We start from the raw sequence: 20,212 nt of genomic DNA, 5'->3' as shown, positions 1-20,212 counted from the left end.
GTGGATTTCACCCAAATTTGGACTTGAGAGTCATTTCACCAAATAGCATTTGATCCTATTTAATCTTGTACACACTATACTATACAACGATTTTAATATATATGTGGTTTTGCCCAATGCAGTGGGGTCAAACATTTGGATTGGCAGAAAATAGACATAACGTGATTTGATTGGCTCAGGGGTTCTTTCCGAAGACATTCAATCGATATACACATTTCAAGGTAAACATTTTCACTGGGCCAAACTATTCTAATCGATGATTGGATGAAATGTCTAATTAGTTCACTTTGATTGGCTAGGACATGCTCAGATACATTTGTCAAGTTCATTCGATATTCGACTCGAACGTACAGAATGCTGTAGTATCTGCAGTCGTGTCCAATCACTTCGACTTTAGAAAACCCACACACAAACAACACACGCCCCAACGTGAAGAACGTCACTTGTTAATTCAAACACAGCACAGTCTACTTATTCACAGGGGGGGCCGGCGGCGGCGGCGGCGTCTTGGCCGACGGCAGGGGTTGCTTGTTCGATGTGGAAGAAGACGATGGCGGCGGGGGGGTCTTGGCCACGGGCGGACTCGCGCTGTTGTTGCGCGGCGTCCGCTTGGCTACCGAGGCCTTGGCCCTCTTGGTGGCGTGGCTGTCCTGCTGTGTCAACGGGCGTTTGGGGGCTTTGGCGGGGTCTGGCTTGGGGGAAGCAGATGGCGTCGGTGCCTTCTTGTTATCCGACAACGACCCGGTGCTGCCCCGCATAAGGGCGTCGATAGGATCGTCGGCCATATCGGTGCCATCGTCCCCCATGCCCAGGTCAAGAAAGTCGGCAGAGTCCATGTCGCCCAGCGCGTCGCTCAGCCGGGAGCTCGACAGCGAAGTCGACCTCTGGTTTGCGGGCGGTTGCTGGCTGCTTGTGGGCCCGACGATGTTGCTGCTACTGCTGCTGTTATTGCGCTGCATGGGGTTGGACGGAGATGCCACCCGTTGCTGCTGCTGCTGCTGCTGTTGCTGCTGTTGCTGTTGCTGCTGTTGCTGCTGCTGTTGCTGCTGCTGTTGGGCAGTGGGGCCTTGCGACGGGGGAGGGGGGCCGCCATACATCATGCCTCGTTGTTGTAATGCGTTATTTTGTCGAAACGCTTGGGTACTTGGTTGCGACGGATTATTGTTTGCTTGAGATGGGTTAGCATGGTTGGGTGGTTGCCGCGACGGATTTGGCTGCCCGGGGGGAGGGGGGGTACCGGCTTTGTTTTGAGCGGCGCCACCACCTCCTTGGGGGTGGCTGCCGTTGTTTGCCATAGCCTGGCGCTGTTGTTGCATTTGCAATTGAAGTTGCATTTGCTGGCTCATGCGACCCCCGCCTCCATTCGGTGGCTGCCCCATACCGCCGCCAGGTTGCGACGACTGCGGCGGCATTCCTCCTGGGGGGTTGTAGCCTCCTCCTCCAGTGGTGGGACCTCCCCCCGGTCGGCCCGACGCTCCGGGCGAGGGGCCGCTGCTGCTTCCCGGTGGGCCGGTAATCTGTTGCTGCTGCGACCCCATGATGGCGGGCGCCCCGCTCGGCGTTGCCGACGACTCGTTCGGGCTGTTGGGGTCGTTGCCTTTGGCGGCCCGGGCTCCCATGGTCACGGCCAAGTGCTGCAGGCGGGTCTTGAGTGTGTTGAAATTGCCGTACACTTCCCGTCCGGTCGCTGTACGGTACAGTGAATCTTCGAGGCGCCGCGCCATGTCGGGGAGCCGCCGGATCCATTCCGTGGGCGCGTCCGGTTTACGCTGTTGCAGCAAACTGACGATCTTGGCGATCATTTTCCGTCGAAGCGGCACGTCGCTCTCCGACTGCCACACGTTGGCCGTCTTGTTGCCTTGGGACACCATTTGGTTGTTGGACGCGGCGGCGGCTTGCTGTTGCGGGTTGGACGAGGAAGAGATGGCGGTGGACGATGGGGACAGTCCTTGGCGCGATGATGGAGGGCCTCCGGAAGGGGGTACAGACGGCATCGAGAGGCCGCCTGGGGGCGGCTGCCTGGCATGCGGATCCATGTTTAAGTGCCCTCCTGGTGGGTTGTTGTTGCGGGCAGACGGGGGTGGCACGTTGTAACCCGGTGGCATTTGCTGGCTAGAGCCAGGTTGCATGTGAAGGGGGTTATTTTGCATGTGCTGCTGCATGTAGCTGTTGGGGTGGGCGGCGCTGTGTTGTTGCTGGAGGCGTTGCATATTGGCCATGCACAGTTGCTGCGTGGCCCGCAGAATCTCTTGCGGCGGGGGGATCAAGTCGGGTTGGGCACTCAACATGCTCTTGAGCTTGGCTAGTTCTTCGTCGTAGTTGGTCGGGAACGGATTCACACCCGACGTCTGCCGCATGAGCTGACCGCCTGACATGCTGGTTGTGCGCTGCAGGGTTTGGGGCGGCTGCTGCTGCTGCTGCTGCTGGTACGGGGCGCGAGGTTGGGCGGGTGGCGGCGGTTGGTTGTACCCGCCACCGCCATACATGTTCATGTTGTTTCGCTGTTGGGGCGGCACTTGGCCGTAGTTGAGGGAGGACGGTGGTGCGGGTTGGCCGTAGTGGTTGCTCATGCCGACGTGCGAAGGGGGACCGCCGCCTTGGTTGATATGGGGGCGCGAATTCGGGTTGCCCATGTTCATTGGGGGGCCGCTGCTATCGGGCAGCAAAAGCGAACTGAGGAGCTCGGTGTTGCTCTCCGAGAGGCGACTGGGAGGTCCCTTTGGCGCGTTGTTTGGGTTGCTCGGGTTGGATGAAGGCGGGCCGCCGCCATTGTGTTGCATCCGCGAGCCGTTTTGGTCGCTCACCGAGTCCTTTCGACCGCCCATGTGGTTACTATGGTGCAACGAACTGGACGCTGGGCCTTGGTTGTTTGGCTTGTCGTGGTTCATGTGTGAAGATGGGTTACTGTTGTTGCCGCGGCCAAGGGAGTTGGTGGCCGGCGGCGCGTTATTGCCGTGATGTTGATGGGACGATGGCGGCTTGGCCGATGCCTTGTCGTCGTCCTTGCCAATGTCGCTGCCAAAGAACATCCCGTCGTCGTCGTGGAACCCGCCGTCGTCCCTATTCAGGTCGGAATTGCCCCCAGAGGAGTTTGTTTGGGCCGACGAGTTGTTGCTCTGGCCGCCATTGTTGTTGGCGCTGTTGTGCAGGCCGGGAAACACGCCGGTGCCAAGGCTTGCGACACCCGGGGGAGTGCCAACGTTGAAGGGCAATGTTCCAGGGGAATCCAGTCCAGATCCGTTCATGCCCCCCATGCCGCCGGACCCGAGGCCGAAATCGATGTCGCTCAGGATGTCGCTTTCAAATTCAAGGCCTGGAAATGAGTCCATGCTGTTGTTCGTCGCGACGTCTGAAGTTGCTGATGTGTGGTGATGGAGGTGGGAGAGTGCTAACGACGATGAAGTCACGTACGTCTGTCTCGCTGCTCCTGTTGCGGGGTCGGCTCCTAGCGCTTGATGTCACGAACTCGGCGACTCCGTGGACTACACTCTCTGTCTGCTATGTGCGCAGTTCAGAGGCTGGAGTAAAAAATATAATAAAATAAAGGGCCACTTTAAAATTCAAACATTTTCGCACACCCCCATGGTGCACGAAAACCTCTCAAATTGTATATTTCTCGTCGTCCCCGGGCCTTCCACCCTTGCCCTCACACTGCTTCCTTCGCTTCTTTAGCATGTTCACCAACGTATGCGCAAGTCGTGGATCCCTTGACCGCGCAGTCGTCGCATGGGCAAAGGGCTCAAGGGCCTCACGTTGGGAGGGCGCCTAATAAATGCATTCTCAGAGGTGTGCAATAAAAACCGCTAAGTTCGGGGTTCAATACAAACAGGTACTACAATACGAATATTATAATGCCGACGCCGTCGATTGGCCGTGGAATTTAAATTCCACCTACCCCTCGTGCAATGTTTTGAATTTGGAAATAAAATACCTTTGCCATTGTATTGAGTCCTTGAGCCCCACTCGCCAGAAATTCGAAGTATAAAATGACCAATCAAATCGCTGCTTAGTTCCTGTCCCTTCTCCCGCACATACAAATCCCTATATACTCGAGCGGGGTAGGGTTTCAGAATACGCCAGCTGGCACGTACTGTACCGTCCGCATATTAATTGCATTATCCGGAGCATTTTGCCGTGAAGTCTACCATATGGTACTGTACTGTACAGTACAAGTACTGATTACTCGAGTAGTGTGGTGCTGCAGGCCGGCCCTGTTGCCTTTGGAGCATCATGGACTATTAATACATAGTGAAATCAAGCCTGGGGAATGAGAAGGCGAATATTTGAGGCTATGGTGTGATCTACGTGAAGGTATGCGTATAGTTGCGACGTGTGTCGGCCTGCATGGGCCTGCGTGTCATTTTCAACGTGTGCGGTACAACTGTACAGTAACCATCGAGAAAGGCAGAGGCCCTAGAGATGGGAACTGACAAGTCGTGCGTGGGGTATACTGTACTACGTAGTATAAGCTTCATGTACGAACTACTTCGAAGTACCAGATAATTACGTTCGACTTGCTACTGTGGTTTTGTGCGTGAAATAAATATACGTTTTGCGCAACCTTGTATGTTGGCTTGGCATTGCAAGCATCATCCAGTTCATGACCTTCCTAACGAATCGAAAGCTATTGTAACTATCGTCCTTGTGATTGTCATGCGTGCGAGAGTTGGTTTGATTTGTGCACAAAGTAGTTTGTACAGTGTGGACAGTATTCATGGGGAGAATATAAATGTACTACTCGGTTAACAGTGATTTGTCGTTGATTCTAGAACTTTTTCGACAATAAGGAACTTAATGCCCCCAATGTCTCAAGAAACTTCACCGGTACAATAGACTGGTTGATCCACATGTGTATAGTGCGGATTTTATCTTAGGCCGCTGTAAACGGCTACAATGTTTGCCTGCTCGTTTCACTGTGATCACACCTTCTTTTGAACGTCATCCAAAAATTTGGTTAGATGTCACAAAGCGACATAGCCTAAACCATAAGAGTTTCCAACGCCGAAGCGCGATCTCGTCCTTGCCGAGGGAGATGCTAACCGTCTCTCGGTTCAACGAACACAATTTTCAATTTGAAAATTAACAGTACCGGTCATTGCAATTGGTCCCGAGTTCAATCCCGGTTCACCTCAGTTTACCACTGTCGTGAACTATTAATAGTATACAGTAAATAGTATTTTAATACTATTTACTGTATACGTAGCATTGTATTATTAAAATAATACAATGCTACGTATTACTTTCATATTAACAATACGTTTGTACAACTACTACGGATCTACTACGTAGTACTAACCGTAAGTTGAGTAGTACTACTATATTATTACAATCTGCAGTGTATCTTGAACCGGCACAACAAGTTTCCAACATGCTTGTCGAGGTCGATGTGCATAAGGGCGACCATGGTTTTGGCATATACTTCACACGGGTGAAGTCCCATGTGCTAGTTGAAGGGTTCGTGCGAGCCGACGACGGAACTCCTGGACCCGCCGAACACGCCGGCACGATAGTCATCGACGACGTCCTCGAACAGATCAACGGGCTCGATATCACCGGCATGGAAATGGCGGACGTGATCAATCAACTACGAGCGGCGCCAAGGGGTGTCAATGTGCTCACGTTTCGGCGGGTTGACGTGGCACCACCTCCGCCGTCCAACAACTTCATGTCGATCCCTATGAACCAAGACGACGAGTGGCAATCCCCGGAATGGTGGGACGAGTTTGACAAGCTCAAAGACGCAGAACACGACACGTGGAATGGTTCGATCTTGTCCGAAGCGGCGTTTTGCGATCATTTGTACGCCGACAGCGACGCCCAGCACAGATCGTACCTTCGACAGCAATACCCAATCATTATGGCCAAGTTCCAAGCCAGTTTTCACGTACGTACGTATCAGATATGTATGCGTTGTATAGCTTATCGCTCGTATAACTATTAAACAAACAGCCGTGGCCAACCCCTGTCCTATCGTGTGAACCAACGACGTACTGCCCCCGACATACAAAGAGCCACAATGCACTCTCGACGATCCAACCATCGGCCTGCTTGAGAGGACTACTTGAATGCATTCGCATCAAATTTGGCTGGACACGCGGTGAAACCCAAGCGTTTCGGCTTGCGTTGCAAGCCCAGCATCAGATCGGGTCTGCCCTCGACTTGGTATGTGCAATGCGCCAACGTGATGGCCGCGCGCTGGTACTACATCAAGCGGCAGCCCCTAGGCAGCAATCTACCCCCCAAACCAAGTTTCCCAGGCTGACCAACTCCATGTGGGCATTTGTGTCGGCGACTGCCATGCACGGATTATCGGCCGACGAACTCGCGTTCGTGAATAATATTAACGTTAACTAACCTATAGCTTTCCCGAGTACTACTATACTTCAGTAGATGCGCCAAACTTTGTGTCCCAGTACAATAATGTCCAAATTGAGTTCCATTCAACTTTGAACTGGTTGAACCGATGACGTGATCAAAGTGACATTTCGAACGATGATTTGTGCGTTGTCGTGCTGCCGACTAGTGACGTGATCACCCTCGACTTCGCAAAAGCTGATGGTCGCGTCCACGATGCTCTCCACCGCGGCATGCTGGGTCAATACCACGGATGCCAGTGACGCTATTGTTTACTAGTATGAGATAACGTGTGGAATATGTGACAGCGTGTACTACCTGGGTCGGTCAAGTTGACAAACAACTGCAGTATTTTGTCACTCCAGTCCGCGGAGGATGACGTGAGCAGGTCTGCCGCCAAAGTATGGATCACAGGCAACGCCAGTAGCGTTTGCGAGGATTCAGCTACAGGTTCCGGTCACTTGACCAGAAGGATGATTAGCTTGTCATGCCGTACCCCACATTGCGAGATTGCACAACAGCCGAAGGCAGGGTAACCTCACCGATAAGTCCAGTGATGGCTGTTCGTATACCTCCGCGACCAAGAACTCCACATGTGCAGCGTGCATGATACTGTGGTTCGTGCCTAGAACGTGCAATGTTTCGTCATGCCAACTGCATAGATGTATAGTTTACCGTGTACGCTGAGGTTGTTCAAGGCAACAAGTATGGCCACGGTCAAGTCCTTCGAGTCGCTGTCCATGTTCCTGCAATCGATTGGCAACAAGTCTATAAGAGCTTGAATCCCACCATAGTCGCCAATCTGCGTTTGAAAGCGCTCTGTTCATACAACGACCACGTCAACGTACAACATGGAACGACTCAATCGTACTGAAGACGGAGAGGTCACCAAGACGGCGGACAGCGCGCAAGACGTGCGGACTGCCAGGGGTTCGCACAGTCTGGACAAGATCGTACACGTTCTCCGTGTCCTGCGGGTGGAGCGTGTCGCTGGCAACATTGACCTCAGCGTCGTCGGGAGGATCATGGGCGTCTGTTGCTCGCCATACCAACATGCAGCCGATAGATAGAGCAGCCATGGTCGCAGTCCCAAGTGCCGTCGCTTGACGTAGCTCGATGCGCATCGTAACGTTATGCTAGAGGTAGTACTTTGTGTGGGTGCGTTTCACACTATTTTTGTTCGGAGTATCTTGGGGTGAAATCAAGATATTCTTACACTATTTAATAGCGACGTAATACATGAACCGTCGCAACTGTTCGTTCCATAGAATTTTGACCATGCCGCCTCCAGAACAGCAGCTGCCGCGCGTGTGCTTTGACGACGAGTACCGCGTCCGAGTACTCGAGCTGGACAAGTTCGCGCATACACAGGAGCTGGAAGGCGAATGTAACCAGTTCGTCACGAGTACGTCCTTGCAATCCTCCGTCGTATACTTGAATCGCATGACTGTAGAAATGGAGGACTTCCACACGACTGTCAAGGGAGTCCTAGAGATCATGGAAGCCCAAGCGAAGCGAATTGAGATCGAGAAGCTCAAGGTAGACACTGTCGTGGAATGGGGGTCGGCTGACTGGATGCGTGTAGGCCATTGGGCAACGCAACCGCGTGGACAACGAAGTGGAGAATCGCAACCGACAAAAGCTCATGCTGGAAGTTTTGATCAAGGAGAAACAGACCGAGCTCGAGCGGTATGTGTACATCATCATGTTGTCCATCCTCCCGACTTAAATATGCACATACTCAACTGGCAAAATGCATGGACGGACAGGTACTGCCAACAGTACACGTCGCTCACGAAGATCGAAGACGAACAACAACAGCTTATGGACAAACTCAGCAACAACGAAGCCTAGATAGCACATGTCCATATACTAAGCGTAATGAATGATCTATGTTGGATGTACCACAAGTCCAACGTACTGCTTGGCATGCGATATTGTTACCAGTATGTACGAAGTACACTACTGTATTACTGTAATAGTAGGTACTTATGACTACTACCTACTAGTAGAACTACCTCATACTATTAATAGTACTTTTTTTGGTGGCAACGGTCGGGACATTATTCCATCGTCATGAGCTCACACATACTGCTTGGCCTGCGATACCGTGATGTATATATATATATATATACTTCGAAGTATAACGTTATATATATATATATATGGCGGTCTGGTTTCTTTGCAGTATTCTTGGGTAGTATTCTAGGTTCTATATTGTGTACTACTTACTAAGTAGGTAGTTGCTATGGGGCAAAATCTAAAACGTCGTCAAAGTGGGTCGCAGCAAGCGTTCGAATGCTGTCGTGCCAGTGCAGAGTGGATGCCTTGTAAAACGCACTGGATACCACCGCGTACAAATCGGTCGAGCCCTGGACAAAGTGCACGAGAACAAACTGGCAGCCAGCAAATGCCAGCGCTTCCTTGGCAACTGCCACATGGGGCGCGGCCATGCATTGCGCCAGTCGGCGAAACACCAGCGGCAGAGTTGCATCTCGCGCCGGACCTGATAAGCGCGGCGCCGCCATCATCAGCCGCGCCAGAGCTCGGATCGCAAAGATCTGCTGGGATGGCACCCTCACCGGCCATCCATGCACGAGCAGTCGCCGGATCAAGTCCCACGCCATATGGGGCACATACGCGACGAACTGGCCGGCGACCCCCAGCAGGTCGTCGCTGTCAGTGCCGTGGGTGTCCAAGTAGTGGCACTTGCACAGATGAACCCACGATCGCGCGTAGTTGGTCAAAATCGAAGCGCTTTCACCCGCCATCGCCACGTGTTCGATTGCATACCGTAGAAACTCGGTCCAGCTGTGGCCGTGGTCAAACGAGCTACTACTACTAGTAGTAGTACTAGTCATCGACAGGCCCTTGAGCTCCTTGCCCGTGGCGTACGCGTACGCGTGCACCGATTGGACGTATTGCAACCGCAGTGACGTGGCATCCACCAATGCCTGCGCAATATGCAGCCGACGAGATGGAACATGCTTGTGGATCGCGCGAAGGATGTGCAGCCGGGCGCTGGACGTGCGAAAGTCTTCGAACCGCATGTCCGTGATCAGCTACGATGATGAAGTGGTCGTTAGTACTATTATTACTACTAGTAGTAGTACTAGGTTTTTTGAGTCGAAACGGAATCGTGCTCGGAAGAATGGACGATTATGGTTATTTTTAGCCAATCAGGCTGTACAAATGCTCGAATCAACAAGTATACGACAAATTAGTGTGATGGACAAGCACAATGCCGAAAAAAAGACAATAAGCAATATTGTGGTATATTCGGTACAAAATTCCAGACCCCGTCGAATCGAATCACGAATCGACGCTATTGGCTAATCCAAAATTGAGTAGATTTGATTGGCTCTTACAGAAAAGACAAGCATATTCAGCCAATCACAACTCTAGCGTGATTCAATATTGATTAGACAAACCACATAGGAACTTTATAGCGAATTTACAATAGGACAATTCGATATTGCAGTGGGGGATGCTCAATCGAATGAGCAAGATTCGTAGTAGTAATACTAGATGGGATAGTACCGAGTGAATGAGCGTGGGGGTGATGTACTGGTCCAGCGGAGACGTATGCTTTGTGTCTAGATTCAACCGCACGCCATCTTTAAACAGCGTAGCGGCAAGTCCGCGCTTGACAAATGTCTCGTTGGGGGTGGACGTGTCCGACTCGCTGCCTGTGTTGTCGTCATTCGGAGCATGGAAACCTCTGTGACGGGGGGCGAAGAGGGCTGTGAAGACAGTGTCCACCACGGCTTCTCGCGTGACCCTATTGGCGGTATTATTCTAAACTGGAACGAGAATGAAATGAATCAACCAAATGTATCACAGAAGAATTGAGCCAATCAGATTGCAGGAAAAAAACGCTAATTAGTGTGACGCCCAAGTCGGGTGAGTCCAATCACCACAGGACGACAATTTTGTACATTTAGAATATTTCAGTACACAACACAATCGATCGATAGATTTGGCGAGCCAGCACATACATAAGTTAACAAAGTTTGGGTAAAAGGACAAGATTTGAGCACATTACAGTATTAGTCGAAAGCAAGTAAGCATCGAAACAAATCCAATTGTATATATTGTGGATTATTCGATACGAATTTCCAGACCCCGTCGAATCGACTCACGAATCGACGCGATTGGCTAATCCATTTTTGAGTGGATTTGATTGGCTGATTTCACATCAGACTATTTGTGTCAGAAAAACGACAGCAAAATAATAATCGAAAACCAGACTGAAATTCGCCCAAAAGTCGACACAGGAACAGAAAATGACACGAAATTTCAAATTTCACGGAAAAAAGCAAAGAAAACAACTGCAACTTCAAAACTGCAACAATGGAGATTGAGATGACATTTCGACATGTACCGTTTCGGAATGCGCTTTTGAGGCACAGAGAGCGCCAATCGATCTGTGAATGCGCTCTGCTTGGCTTGCGTGACGGGCTCGGGGTACATGTCGTCGTTGTTGTCGTTGTCGGACTCGGAGCCAGACCCGCTGCCGCCGTTGCTGTTGCTTCGAGGCCGTCTGGCAATCTGGAGCTTTCGTCGGGGTGGCCTTTTGGATGACTTGGGAGGTGTGGGGAGGCTGGTCGTGCTGGGAAGGACGTTGGTAGAGGCGACGGCCGGCGAAGGGGTCGTCGTCGACGAAATCGACTGAGAGCGCTTCCGTTGACCGATCACAGTACGGGACCCATCTTTGAGGACGTTCGCGCGACGCTTGGACTTGTCTGGCGTACCATCATCTGTCTTTGATGTCGTTGTGGACGTAGGAGCACCAGGAGTTGACTGTCGAGATGTCCGAGTGATTTTTGGACGTGGTGGCGCGCGAGGTTTTCGAGGAACGCCGTTGGAGGACGTTGGGGGTGGTACTGAAGATGATGTGGTGGTGGGAAGTGGTAGTGTAAATGCAGCAGCGTTCGGATTCAGCTTTGGTGGCTGGAGTGGCGTGGCCACCACGCCAGCTGGAGGGATACTGCTGGATGTTAGCTGCACACTGGAGAATGACGCCCGCAATAAGTCCATGTTGGGACCAGTGGGTGCCGTACGGGCTGGTTTTGACGGAACTGCCAGAGGTTGCTTGGATTGGCGCAACTGACCCTTGGACTGCGCCATCATGCCATCAAATTGTTCGAGAATGCCAGTAAAAGGGTTGTTGATAATTGGTGAACATGGACGACCATCACTCTACAAATATACTACGTAGTACTCGGGTGTTCGGAACACGAAATTGGGATTTTCCCTTCATTTCTGACCTTCAATAGGGATGATACCCTATCATTATATGTAAATGCACAGATTTTTTTGCGCCAATATGGAGATGAAATACCACATTCAATTCCAGACAGCTTCATTGCTTTGTACTACCCAAGGAGTCACAACCTGGATATTTCGAGCATCTGCAACGAACAACCTGAAAGAGTTATTGTGGACGTCCGGAATTCGTTTTTAATCCCAAAATACAAAGTCATAGGGAATTTTCCTCGAGTCTTTTTCAAACGCAAAAAGTTCTCGCACAAATCCCACCGAAATATTTTGCCATGAACACGAACGTGAAGCGACTGCGGAAGGAATTGGTGGAACTGCGCAAGAGCCCGGAAGCCGACATGGTGCTCTTCCCATTGGAAGACACTGTGACCGAGTGGAAGGCATTCATCAAAGCTCCCGCGGACACCCCGTTCCAGCATCGCGTGTTTGAGCTGCGCATCGTCACGACGCCTCTGTACCCGATGGAGCCGCCGAAGATGCGCTTCGTCACCAAGATCTTTCATCCGAACGTCCACTTCGTCGACGGGAGCATCTGTCTCGACATTCTCAAACGCGAATGGTCCCCTGCATGGACCTTGCGTGCGGCGTGCCTCGCCGTGTCATCACTTCTGTCCGACCCAGCCGCCGATTCCCCCTTGAACTGCGATGCCGGCAACATGATTCGGGCCGGGGATATGCTTGCCTACAACTCGATGGCCGCCATGTACACGGAAGAGTTTGGGTTGCCGTCGTTGCCCCCTTCTCCATTGTAAGTGGAACGAGCAGCCATCGAATACCACGTTACATGTTTAATGCGTCGTGTCTCCCTCTGTATCCTCTACACCTTGTTCGTGGGAACGGTCGTCTTCACTCTCGTCGCCTTCCTCGCCTTGCTGCGCACAGTCTCCTACGCACGCCAAGCTCCCAAAGTACATGGTCACAGTCTTGAGCTTGTGGTTGAGGTAGTTGAACTCGACTTCGGCCACATCTTCGTTGGATTCCTGGAGCAGCTTCACTTGCTTCGTGTCGACGTTCCGCGGGACAAAGTACACGATGTCCTTGGTCACCGCCGCCGCGATTTTGAACAGCTCGATGCCGTCGAACATGCCCATGCGCATGTCTTGAAGGGAGAACACGTTTTGGTTCAAATACGCCGGTCCTACCCTATTTTGTCATTTCCAGGTGGGAAAAACCCTATTTCGTACCGCCCCAAGGTGGGGACAAAAACACGACGTCCGCATGGTGCAACCGCGGCAAGACGGCAAAACTGTCGCCGACAATCCACTCGATGCGATCGGCAACCCCGTAAATCGTCGCATTATGCTTGGCAATGGCAATCTTGGCCGGGTCCACATCGATGGCTATGACGTGGTGGCACGTCATGGCAAGTTGGATGGCGTTGCCGCCGCACCCTGTGAAGGCATCGACAACCACGTCGCATGCAATGCGCGTCGCGTGGTGCGCAGCAATCACTTCGGGGGTGACCTGGGTGAACGTTTTGACAAAATCAGGTACGATACGATCTCGTGTGACAAAAGATGGTTACCGAAAACCATCCTTCGTGGTCCAACTCAATGCCGAGATCAAACTTGGAGAAGAGCGCATATCGCTGGGCCCAGTACTTTTGAAGAGATGGGTGGATGTGGGCTAGGGAACATGGGGTTATACAAGCGATGATGGAACATGGTGATGGATGTACCGGGTTTCTTTTGAGGGGGAGGAGCGGACTCGGCGGTGGGTGCATCGTCCACGATGACGTCGTCGGTAGTTGTATCGTCCTCCAGAGGTCGCTTGCGCATCATCGGAACGACGGGGGGGTCAACTTCCACGCCCTTCCCGTCGTCGTCGAACGTGATGTACTGTGGAGTTTGACGACGCATCGTTGGTGGCTTGGTGTCTGAACATTGAAGTCATGGACTGTATTCCAGAGAGAGTCGAATGTACGTTGCTTGGTCGATCCAAAGGACAGTGGAAGCATGCCTGCCATACCCACCGCGTCCATTTCGTCTTTAAGTAGCTGCTGCTGCGCTGTTTCTTCCGCTTCTCTTGCGAGTTCGAACGGATCAGGAACTACGTCGTCGGTCAACCGCGGTCGACGATGCTTGCGTTTCCTCTTTTTCCCTTTTTTGGTCTTGGAAGCCGCCTGGGTGGAATAATAATGACACACAGAAGCAACAATGTAGTCTCTCCTTTCTACCTTCGCCGCATTGGACTGTCGGACGGTCGCCTCCACGTCGAAGAGGTACACCTTGCGGAACGTGATGGCCATTTTTCACGTTCGTGAATGAAAGATTTCAACCAATAAAAAGCTCAAAAAAGTATCCAACCAATCACGATGCTTTCTGCCTTCAATAGCCAATCATCAACAACGTGCATTTCGAAAGGACACTTGATCAATAACGAGATGGACCCCGCAGGTACGAAGGGTGATGCTGCGAGATGTGAGTGTTGGCATCACGCACACTTGCGCTAGTCCTTGCCAAGCGACCCAAAGTTCGAACTTGTTATGTGTGCGGAAGGTTTGCAGTGACATGCCCATGCTGCATCCCTCATCACACTATGACTGGACTAGGGACTATGGGTTTTCATCGTTCGAGATCCACTTGAAGCAATGCAAGCAAATGTGGATTGCACAGGTGGGTGATTCAACCAATGCTCTCCTCTGTGGACATCGCGGTACTAGGAAGAATTAAAACCGTTGCGGGAGCGCCGGCCAGTCCCGGAACCCCCACCCACGCTGCTCGTGGCCACCGAGGGCGGCGGCGATGCTCCTAGCTCATACGACTTGACCCCAGAGCAACTAGAAGCGCAAAATCGAGCTGCCCAGCAAGCCTTTGAAAACAAGGCACGTGCCAAGTACTATCTATGGTCATGAAGGGTAGCCTTTCGACATGTCGTCAGTAGGTTATGGAGAAGTGTCCATACTGTGGGCGAACGTTCAACCCCGAGAGGTAAGTGCGCTTACATGGAGAATTATTCACGCATAACGGTATTGCGCTGGGTCAGGCTTGCGATCCACAATCGAAGCTGTACTGCGGAGCATCCTGCGAAAGCAATTGGTCAAGCTAGACTCAGTAATGTTGTCCATTCGATACCTCTGTGTTGGAAGTACAGGCGACAACAATACCATATTGTAGAAGACACAAGCAGTGGTAGCGGCGGCGATGGCGGGGGCAGTTCACATGCATTACCTGTTAAAGCCAAGGTACCACCCACCCACGAGTCCAAATCATATGGTTGACAACGTACACTTGACGCAGGAACCCCAACTTAAGGTCAGCACCCCGCCCGAAGACAAATCTCGGTCTGCAGACAAGCAACCATCTCTGGCTGGATCGCTGGGGGCGAATCGGAAACAACGCGCCGCCCTGCAGTCCCCACTGACAAGTTCATCCCCAACAGGCCAAGACGAGTTATCCCCGCCATCGAATCGGTCCATTCAAACCCTCAAAGCCAAGCTGGACCACTGGGAAAAGACCGCATTGGCCATGGTTCAAGACATTCGGGACATGAAAGCGGCCATCGATCAAATGTAGTTGACTTCAAGGGAGAAGGATGGCGTCAATACTAATGATTGCTTTCCAATACTAATACTAAGTTCGTTCATAGCTTGGAGTGGCGGTACTATTAATAGTACTATTATTGACGTATGTTCGGGAGAGGAATAGGCTAAAGTTACAGGCTAGTAGTTGTACTGGTTAGAGGAACATGTACTGGTCACCAGAGTCGACCTTCATTTTCGGCACTTCGCGCTTGAGGAGGTCGAGCAAGGAGCTGTCGCCGCATCGCGTGGCCATGGCCACACTTCGCTGCAGACGGAACGCCAAGAACTTTTCCCGCAGCTCTTTCTTGAGATATACCATCTTGCGTTTGTGTCGGGTGTGGGGGAGAAGTTGGGCGCGGAGGTCGGTGACGAGCGCGGCTTGCTTGGCCTGTTCATGGGTGAGAAGTCGCACCGCTTGCTTCTCTCGATGCAGTTCATCCTCCACAGCATGCAAGTCATGGTGCCGCGCACTTCGCTCGGTCATGAGCTGCATCTCCAAGTCCATACGATGTATTTCCCAACGCATCTGGGCAGCTTGAAGCTCCCTCACCTGCCGTTGCAAGTCCCGGCACCGCGACTCAGCATCGTAGTCCTGGGGCTGCACCCATACGTACTCGTCGTCGTCCATGATGACCTCCGTTGCTGAATGTTCGTGAGTCCGTTGAAAGTTGAATGTTGTTCGAAAGAAGGGCCAATTGTAACTGTCACGTTTCCACGGCACCAGAAAATAGTGTGAATCGGTAAAGAATATTACACTAAATAGTGTCACTTGATATTACACACCAATTTACACTATTTAGGCCCAGCCTGAATGCCACACGAAATTTTTTATGTCAACTAAAAGTCTCGAGTGAAATTTCGTGTTGTAGCGTGGTTTCTAGTTGGAATTTAAATCGATTTGATTGGCTACTTCAGATGAGCTCAAAATTATTCGCCAATCAAAACCTTCTCAATGAAATTCAACCAATCAGATCGATTGTGGATCGGTTGGGTCGGCGCGATTCGATTGCACCGCGTCCCCAAATTTGTATCAAATCGACAATACTCGGAGTAATATTTTCCCGTTTCAAATGGAAGGTGAGAATATATTTTCAAGATATTATGATGTGACCTCTGGATGCCATGATGCAATGTCAACTATCGATAAAAATATCATGTACAGTAGTAAAAAATGGACACTTGCAGTTCAACCTTTTTTTCTGTCAGAAAACAGTAAAAACTTGACGTATTATGTCACTTTATATATGTCAGATTTGGTAGAGAAACACACAAATGCCGTCGTTTGAAAACTTGTCATAAAATTTCTGAAAAGTTGCAAAAATACTAGGTGTTTTCTAACATGTTTGGTGGTAGCCTAATCCCATTTTGCAAGAAAATGGAATAGTATTATTTTTGAAATGTTACCCTTAACTCATTAACAGTAAAAGAAGTGAAGCTTAGTTGATCGGGTAATGGTGTGCTAGTATATACTAGTAGTATGTACCGTTGTAAATAGTGTTAATAATAAAGTAATAGTGTAATTGAAGAGGATGGAATCATTATTATGGCGAGATTAAACATCTCGCAAAGACAGTTGGTTGTGCGGACTACCGCTCTTGCACGCACTGAGGTCGAATCCACACGCCATGGCAATCACAAAGTACAGAATGCCCTACAAGAACATGGGATGATCACCGTTGGCATCCTCATCGCTCGACGTACGATGCCAAGAACTCCGAGGCACACCCACATCTTGACGCTGCGCCACCACAGCGTCTTGCGCAGTTTCTTCGCCTTGCGATTAAACACAAACGACTGCTGGCTCAGCTTGTCGGTTCGATCCACGAGCAGCTCGAACTTTTCCCCGCGGTCCAGCACCTTTTCTGTATGTTCGAAGATGGATGGACACGGCAGGATCAGCATATCAGATGTTGAGAAGGACGAGGTAGGTGAGGTACCAATGTTTTCGACCATCGCGTCTTTCACATCGTCCAGGGATTGCTGCACCCGCGCAACCGTGTCAACATCCGGGCTTGCATTGTAGTACTCCTAATCAGGTTGTTATGACTGAGGATCGACGGACGGGGGAGGTGGGTACCATTTGACGCTGGATGACGTGCTGGAACTCGGCGTTCATGGCAAACGCGATGGCGGTTTGCCCTCGTTCGCCATACGTAGCCAAGAAACGATTCTATAGACGAAGACAGATTTAGAGGATCAACAGATACGCCGAAATTACCTTCAGGTCTTCGAGAAACTGGAACGGCACGCGGCGTTTGAAATCGTTGTCGGCCATGCACAAGTAAGTGATCCCGTCTTGCACGACATAATGGAAGATATGTCTATTCACCACATTGAGTTGCGTGAGTTGGTGTAGGCTAGGCCATGCTAGGCGATGTCGTACTGGTCGTAGACGTAGGACATTTTGCTGTCCTCGGTGGGGATTTTTGCGAGGAGGACACGGGTCACGGTCGGAAAGTTGCCCGACGAGGCCGTGAACTCCGCTAGCACTGTCTTTCCGCGCGAGACGAGGGCATACACCTACATGCAGTCAGTCTCACATGACGCCGAGGATCGTCACGTCGAGGATGGACGTACGATGGGCATGGTTGTGCTGTTGAAAGATTCTTCTTGACAAAGTCAAAGAGGCCCTTGTCGCGCTTCTCACACTTCTGGATTGGCTGAAATAAATATAATTTTATCCAATCTATTTGCATCATTCCGTCGTTGAAAACCCTCTGATATATAATATAGTATTTAAGTTACACAGGTTTTTCAAGATCGCGATTTTGAATGTGGTCGGAAGCGGCGCCGTGGGAGCGCAAGTTCCATGAGATCGTGACCGATCTGATTGCCGACGGCGGACTCACGGTGGACCTATCCACGAAGGTTTCACTCTTGGAGAAGCTGGCGGACAATCTCGAGCATGAAACGGAGACGGCCGACGAGACGGTGGTCGGCAGGATGCTGGCGTTGTGGATCTTGATCGTGGGTAACGTGGACCAAGTGTCAGTGGTATCGTACAAGTACATTTGCTTCCGCCTCATGACAATGCTGCTGCGTCGACCAGAGTTCAAGCTCCAGAGCCTCGACTTTGACTTCAACACCCAGGTATGAACTTACTTGTCCAACCCACCAAAGTCCATCCGTGCAACTGACCGCCACCGCCACCCACCCAGGACGTGCGGAAAGAAGGTGACCCCGAAGCATGGCGTCGCATCCATCTCGTCCGCAAACTCGTGAGTGACACATTCGTGTACTCGTCGAAGTTGCTTCTCCACGATAATCAGAGCGACGCCACGTACCGCTTTTGCGCGGTCGTGGCGGCGCATGCGTACTTTGTGTTTCCGATGATGCAGGCCCCCTTCGTGGACATATGTATTTGGCGCTATGGCCACCACCAGGCCATTGCATCTCCATCTTCGTCGTCATCTTTCCATTCGAAAGTGCATGCTCTAGTCCGCGCCATGTCGCTGCAACCAACGCACACCGAATTCATGGACCGGACGCCAGACTTGTTTCATTGGGGCTGGCTGGCCAAACAGCCGTCGGACGCAGCCATGTTACCGGACGATTCCACATGGCGCTACCTCCTTGACGCGAACGACGGCCACCTCTTCTGCGCATTCGTCCAAGCGTTTCACGACCATGTCGACCGCGCCATCGACGCCAGCGCGTCCCACGTGTCGGTCGTTGGGTGGGGTATGGTGCCGGGGTACCTACCGCTCATGCAGTTGTTTGCGGTCGTGCTGTACGACGCGGTGGTTGTGTTGACGGATCAATTTCTCAATCAAGATCGTCACCCCCCTCCTCGTAATGTCGCCCTCGCTCCATCAACAACACTCTTCCCCATGACACCACTCTTGTGCGAGACGGTGCTACGCACCGCCACAGTCGTGGCCACCTGCGGCCACCTCGTGCCACTGTGGCTCGTTGTGGCCGTAGCCGCTGCCTCCACCGACCGTAGCACCGCGTTGTCCAAGTCAGAATGGGCACAATGGGGCATGCCGCCATGTATCATCCAAGCAACGACCGCGTGGATTCAAGTCGGAGCCAACCCACATACTCGACACAAACACAACAGCAAGGACGACAGCCACGTTCAATCGTTGCTCTTGTATCCGTCGTACATTCGCCTTCACGAGATAGTAGTGCACATGTCGACCGTTTTCCCCAACGTGACTTGTGCACCCGAAGGCGTCGTCGTATCTGTGATGGAGTGGGTGTACACCCACATACAGCGGCTACCCATCGAGGACAAGGCCGTGGTGGCCAACTCCCTACTCGTCCAGCCGCATTTCTACGCGCTGTTTCTGCATTGGTCCCCTAAGGTCCGCCTCTGCCTGCGGCATTTGCTCGTGTATCGGCTGTTCCGCCACGACCGCCGCACGTTGCACTTGGCCAGTGACACGTACGTCGCCGTCGTCGGATCGTGACATCTGATTCGGGGCCGAGTCTGCGTGGATGTCGTGGGATGTATCTGATTATTCGTCTGATTCTCGCCATGGGATGGTTTGGATATGCTGACATTCGGATATCTATCTATATATATATTAGGTGTAGATATCCGAATATATATATAGATATCAATTTATCGGAAAGGTTGGATTGATCTTGGGTGGTGGCTGTCGAGTAGCGCGTTGTTGCTGGGTATGGGCCAAGACAAAAACAACTCATGTGAACCATCCATTGGGTTTCCTGTGGAAGACAAACCTGAAGTGTTGTCGGACAGCCCGAGCCTCATGCTGGATCTGTCCCTGGCCAGCAAAGTGGACACGTTCGTGTACATGCTTGGCCACCCTCGTATACCAACCACCAGCATTCGCATGTTTCCAGAAGCGCTCGATATTTTCGTGGACGAAGCGCTACTGGAGTATGGCGTGGCGGTGCAAGAGTACTACCACCGATGCGCCACGATTGAAGCCAACGAGCGAATAAATCCCATGGACGTCGTGGAGGGGCCACCTTTGGCAAGTCTCTTGGCGGCGCTCGAATGAAATGAATGCAGTTTTGGTCTGTAATCGATTTAAATTCCAACGAGAAACCACGCCACATTTAATACGCAATTTCACT

General features: G+C 51.6%; 11 protein-coding genes across 16 annotated transcripts; 5 read left to right on the top strand and 6 right to left on the bottom strand.

Annotated features, from left to right (window-relative positions):
• Window positions 1-422: 422 nt before the first annotated feature.
• On the bottom strand, window positions 423-3,547 carry H257_10541 (hypothetical protein). The gene is made up of 2 exons (XM_009837119.1): window positions 3,412-3,547; window positions 423-3,358 (listed from the first exon to the last, which is right to left on the bottom strand). The coding sequence occupies exon 2, from the start codon at window positions 3,327-3,329 to the stop codon at window positions 468-470; it is 2,862 nt and encodes a 953-aa protein (XP_009835421.1). The 5' UTR covers window positions 3,330-3,358; window positions 3,412-3,547; the 3' UTR covers window positions 423-467.
• Window positions 3,548-5,341: 1,794 nt separating this feature from the next.
• H257_10540 (hypothetical protein) lies at window positions 5,342-6,422 on the top strand. The gene is made up of 2 exons (XM_009837118.1): window positions 5,342-5,884; window positions 5,950-6,422. Exons 1-2 carry the CDS (start codon window positions 5,369-5,371, stop codon window positions 6,352-6,354), a joined length of 921 nt encoding a protein of 306 aa, XP_009835420.1. The 5' UTR covers window positions 5,342-5,368; the 3' UTR covers window positions 6,355-6,422.
• Window positions 6,268-7,507, bottom strand: H257_10539 (hypothetical protein). The gene is made up of 5 exons (XM_009837117.1): window positions 7,226-7,507; window positions 7,030-7,173; window positions 6,851-6,979; window positions 6,673-6,798; window positions 6,268-6,619 (listed from the first exon to the last, which is right to left on the bottom strand). The coding sequence occupies exons 1-5, from the start codon at window positions 7,476-7,478 to the stop codon at window positions 6,441-6,443; spliced, it is 831 nt and encodes a 276-aa protein (XP_009835419.1). The 5' UTR covers window positions 7,479-7,507; the 3' UTR covers window positions 6,268-6,440.
• An 86-nt stretch (window positions 7,508-7,593) lies between these two features.
• Window positions 7,594-8,284, top strand: H257_10538 (the record flags this gene model as incomplete). 2 transcript variants are annotated; one of them, XM_009837116.1, is made up of 4 exons in its annotated part: window positions 7,594-7,759; window positions 7,808-7,893; window positions 7,940-8,043; window positions 8,124-8,284. In XM_009837116.1, the coding sequence occupies 4 exons, from the start codon at window positions 7,594-7,596 to the stop codon at window positions 8,206-8,208; spliced, it is 441 nt and encodes a 146-aa protein (XP_009835418.1). In that variant the 3' UTR covers window positions 8,209-8,284. The 2 variants fall into 2 exon arrangements, with proteins under 2 accessions (XP_009835418.1, XP_009835417.1); XM_009837115.1 differs by having other exon boundaries at window positions 7,940-8,284.
• Window positions 8,285-8,496: 212 nt separating this feature from the next.
• On the bottom strand, window positions 8,497-11,511 carry H257_10537 (hypothetical protein). The gene is made up of 3 exons (XM_009837114.1): window positions 10,739-11,511; window positions 9,895-10,135; window positions 8,497-9,416 (listed from the first exon to the last, which is right to left on the bottom strand). Exons 1-3 carry the CDS (start codon window positions 11,485-11,487, stop codon window positions 8,601-8,603), a joined length of 1,806 nt encoding a protein of 601 aa, XP_009835416.1. The 5' UTR covers window positions 11,488-11,511; the 3' UTR covers window positions 8,497-8,600.
• Window positions 11,512-11,876: 365 nt separating this feature from the next.
• On the bottom strand, window positions 11,877-13,891 carry H257_10535 (hypothetical protein). 3 transcript variants are annotated; one of them, XM_009837111.1, is made up of 6 exons: window positions 13,814-13,891; window positions 13,561-13,759; window positions 13,316-13,513; window positions 13,163-13,263; window positions 12,822-13,101; window positions 11,877-12,775 (listed from the first exon to the last, which is right to left on the bottom strand). In XM_009837111.1, the coding sequence occupies exons 1-6, from the start codon at window positions 13,883-13,885 to the stop codon at window positions 12,426-12,428; spliced, it is 1,200 nt and encodes a 399-aa protein (XP_009835413.1). In that variant the 5' UTR covers window positions 13,886-13,891; the 3' UTR covers window positions 11,877-12,425. The 3 variants fall into 3 exon arrangements, with proteins under 3 accessions (XP_009835413.1, XP_009835412.1, XP_009835414.1); XM_009837110.1 differs by having other exon boundaries at window positions 13,316-13,759; XM_009837112.1 differs by having other exon boundaries at window positions 11,877-13,101.
• H257_10536 (hypothetical protein) lies at window positions 11,886-12,453 on the top strand. Its single transcript, XM_009837113.1, has one exon. The coding sequence runs from the start codon at window positions 11,910-11,912 to the stop codon at window positions 12,387-12,389; it is 480 nt and encodes a 159-aa protein (XP_009835415.1). The 5' UTR covers window positions 11,886-11,909; the 3' UTR covers window positions 12,390-12,453.
• Window positions 13,892-13,995: 104 nt separating the features above from the next.
• On the top strand, window positions 13,996-15,941 carry H257_10533 (hypothetical protein). The gene is made up of 8 exons (XM_009837108.1): window positions 13,996-14,033; window positions 14,090-14,135; window positions 14,189-14,252; window positions 14,300-14,461; window positions 14,521-14,567; window positions 14,623-14,690; window positions 14,754-14,821; window positions 14,877-15,941. The coding sequence occupies exons 1-8, from the start codon at window positions 14,021-14,023 to the stop codon at window positions 15,150-15,152; spliced, it is 744 nt and encodes a 247-aa protein (XP_009835410.1). The 5' UTR covers window positions 13,996-14,020; the 3' UTR covers window positions 15,153-15,941.
• H257_10534 (hypothetical protein) lies at window positions 15,226-15,846 on the bottom strand. The gene has a single exon (XM_009837109.1). The coding sequence runs from the start codon at window positions 15,786-15,788 to the stop codon at window positions 15,315-15,317; it is 474 nt and encodes a 157-aa protein (XP_009835411.1). The 5' UTR covers window positions 15,789-15,846; the 3' UTR covers window positions 15,226-15,314.
• Window positions 15,942-16,656: 715 nt separating the features above from the next.
• Window positions 16,657-17,787, bottom strand: H257_10532. 2 transcript variants are annotated; one of them, XM_009837106.1, is made up of 7 exons: window positions 17,738-17,787; window positions 17,544-17,680; window positions 17,379-17,481; window positions 17,238-17,330; window positions 17,098-17,188; window positions 16,862-17,022; window positions 16,657-16,811 (listed from the first exon to the last, which is right to left on the bottom strand). In XM_009837106.1, the coding sequence occupies exons 1-7, from the start codon at window positions 17,744-17,746 to the stop codon at window positions 16,713-16,715; spliced, it is 693 nt and encodes a 230-aa protein (XP_009835408.1). In that variant the 5' UTR covers window positions 17,747-17,787; the 3' UTR covers window positions 16,657-16,712. The 2 variants fall into 2 exon arrangements, with proteins under 2 accessions (XP_009835408.1, XP_009835409.1); XM_009837107.1 differs by having other exon boundaries at window positions 16,862-17,188.
• A 126-nt stretch (window positions 17,788-17,913) lies between these two features.
• Window positions 17,914-20,182, top strand: H257_10531. 2 transcript variants are annotated; one of them, XM_009837105.1, is made up of 3 exons: window positions 17,914-18,250; window positions 18,319-19,550; window positions 19,776-20,182. In XM_009837105.1, exons 1-3 carry the CDS (start codon window positions 17,933-17,935, stop codon window positions 20,134-20,136), a joined length of 1,911 nt encoding a protein of 636 aa, XP_009835407.1. In that variant the 5' UTR covers window positions 17,914-17,932; the 3' UTR covers window positions 20,137-20,182. The 2 variants fall into 2 exon arrangements, with proteins under 2 accessions (XP_009835407.1, XP_009835406.1); XM_009837104.1 differs by having other exon boundaries at window positions 18,319-20,182.
• The last annotated feature ends 30 nt before the right edge of the window (window positions 20,183-20,212 follow it).

This window comes from Aphanomyces astaci (genome assembly GCF_000520075.1).
Source record: "Aphanomyces astaci strain APO3 unplaced genomic scaffold supercont1.29, whole genome shotgun sequence".
In the NCBI taxonomy this organism is placed as follows: domain Eukaryota; phylum Oomycota; class Saprolegniomycetes; order Saprolegniales; family Verrucalvaceae; genus Aphanomyces; species Aphanomyces astaci.
This window is presented reverse-complemented; position numbering and strand designations above follow the sequence as displayed.

What these genes read in the sequence shown, in the direction of transcription:
- H257_10541 (XM_009837119.1), bottom strand. Translation starts at nt 3,329, where the DNA reads ATGGACTCATTTCCAGGCCTTGAATTTGAAAGCGACATCCTGAGCGAC.
- H257_10540 (XM_009837118.1), top strand. Translation starts at nt 5,369, where the DNA reads ATGCTTGTCGAGGTCGATGTGCATAAGGGCGACCATGGTTTTGGCATA. An exon ending in AGTTCCAAGCCAGTTTTCAC is followed by an intron (nt 5,885 to 5,949) that starts GTACGTACGTAT and finishes TTAAACAAACAG; the next exon opens with CCGTGGCCAACCCCTGTCCT.
- H257_10539 (XM_009837117.1), bottom strand. Translation starts at nt 7,478, where the DNA reads ATGCGCATCGAGCTACGTCAAGCGACGGCACTTGGGACTGCGACCATG. An exon ending in TGGTGACCTCTCCGTCTTCA is followed by an intron (nt 7,174 to 7,225) that starts GTACGATTGAGT and finishes TTGTATGAACAG; the next exon opens with AGCGCTTTCAAACGCAGATT. An exon ending in GAACAACCTCAGCGTACACG is followed by an intron (nt 6,980 to 7,029) that starts GTAAACTATACA and finishes TGCACGTTCTAG; the next exon opens with GCACGAACCACAGTATCATG.
- H257_10537 (XM_009837114.1), bottom strand. Translation starts at nt 11,487, where the DNA reads ATGATGGCGCAGTCCAAGGGTCAGTTGCGCCAATCCAAGCAACCTCTG. An exon ending in CAAAAGCGCATTCCGAAACG is followed by an intron (nt 10,136 to 10,738) that starts GTACATGTCGAA and finishes TACCGCCAATAG; the next exon opens with GGTCACGCGAGAAGCCGTGG. An exon ending in CCCCCACGCTCATTCACTCG is followed by an intron (nt 9,417 to 9,894) that starts GTACTATCCCAT and finishes TCATCATCGTAG; the next exon opens with CTGATCACGGACATGCGGTT.
- H257_10536 (XM_009837113.1), top strand. Translation starts at nt 11,910, where the DNA reads ATGAACACGAACGTGAAGCGACTGCGGAAGGAATTGGTGGAACTGCGC.
- H257_10535 (XM_009837111.1), bottom strand. Translation starts at nt 13,885, where the DNA reads ATGGCCATCACGTTCCGCAAGGTGTACCTCTTCGACGTGGAGGCGACC. An exon ending in GACAGTCCAATGCGGCGAAG is followed by an intron (nt 13,760 to 13,813) that starts GTAGAAAGGAGA and finishes TATTCCACCCAG; the next exon opens with GCGGCTTCCAAGACCAAAAA. An exon ending in TCCCCCTCAAAAGAAACCCG is followed by an intron (nt 13,264 to 13,315) that starts GTACATCCATCA and finishes CATGTTCCCTAG; the next exon opens with CCCACATCCACCCATCTCTT.
- H257_10533 (XM_009837108.1), top strand. An exon ending in CGAACGTTCAACCCCGAGAG is followed by an intron (nt 14,568 to 14,622) that starts GTAAGTGCGCTT and finishes GCGCTGGGTCAG; the next exon opens with GCTTGCGATCCACAATCGAA. An exon ending in AATTGGTCAAGCTAGACTCA is followed by an intron (nt 14,691 to 14,753) that starts GTAATGTTGTCC and finishes ACCATATTGTAG; the next exon opens with AAGACACAAGCAGTGGTAGC.
- H257_10534 (XM_009837109.1), bottom strand. Translation starts at nt 15,788, where the DNA reads ATGGACGACGACGAGTACGTATGGGTGCAGCCCCAGGACTACGATGCT.
- H257_10532 (XM_009837107.1), bottom strand. An exon ending in ACGTCATCCAGCGTCAAATG is followed by an intron (nt 17,189 to 17,237) that starts GTACCCACCTCC and finishes CAACCTGATTAG; the next exon opens with GAGTACTACAATGCAAGCCC. An exon ending in GCCTCGGAGTTCTTGGCATC is followed by an intron (nt 16,812 to 16,861) that starts GTACGTCGAGCG and finishes ATGTTCTTGTAG; the next exon opens with GGCATTCTGTACTTTGTGAT.
- H257_10531 (XM_009837105.1), top strand. Translation starts at nt 17,933, where the DNA reads ATGTGGTCGGAAGCGGCGCCGTGGGAGCGCAAGTTCCATGAGATCGTG. An exon ending in ACTTTGACTTCAACACCCAG is followed by an intron (nt 18,251 to 18,318) that starts GTATGAACTTAC and finishes CCACCCACCCAG; the next exon opens with GACGTGCGGAAAGAAGGTGA. An exon ending in TTGCACTTGGCCAGTGACAC is followed by an intron (nt 19,551 to 19,775) that starts GTACGTCGCCGT and finishes GCTGTCGAGTAG; the next exon opens with CGCGTTGTTGCTGGGTATGG.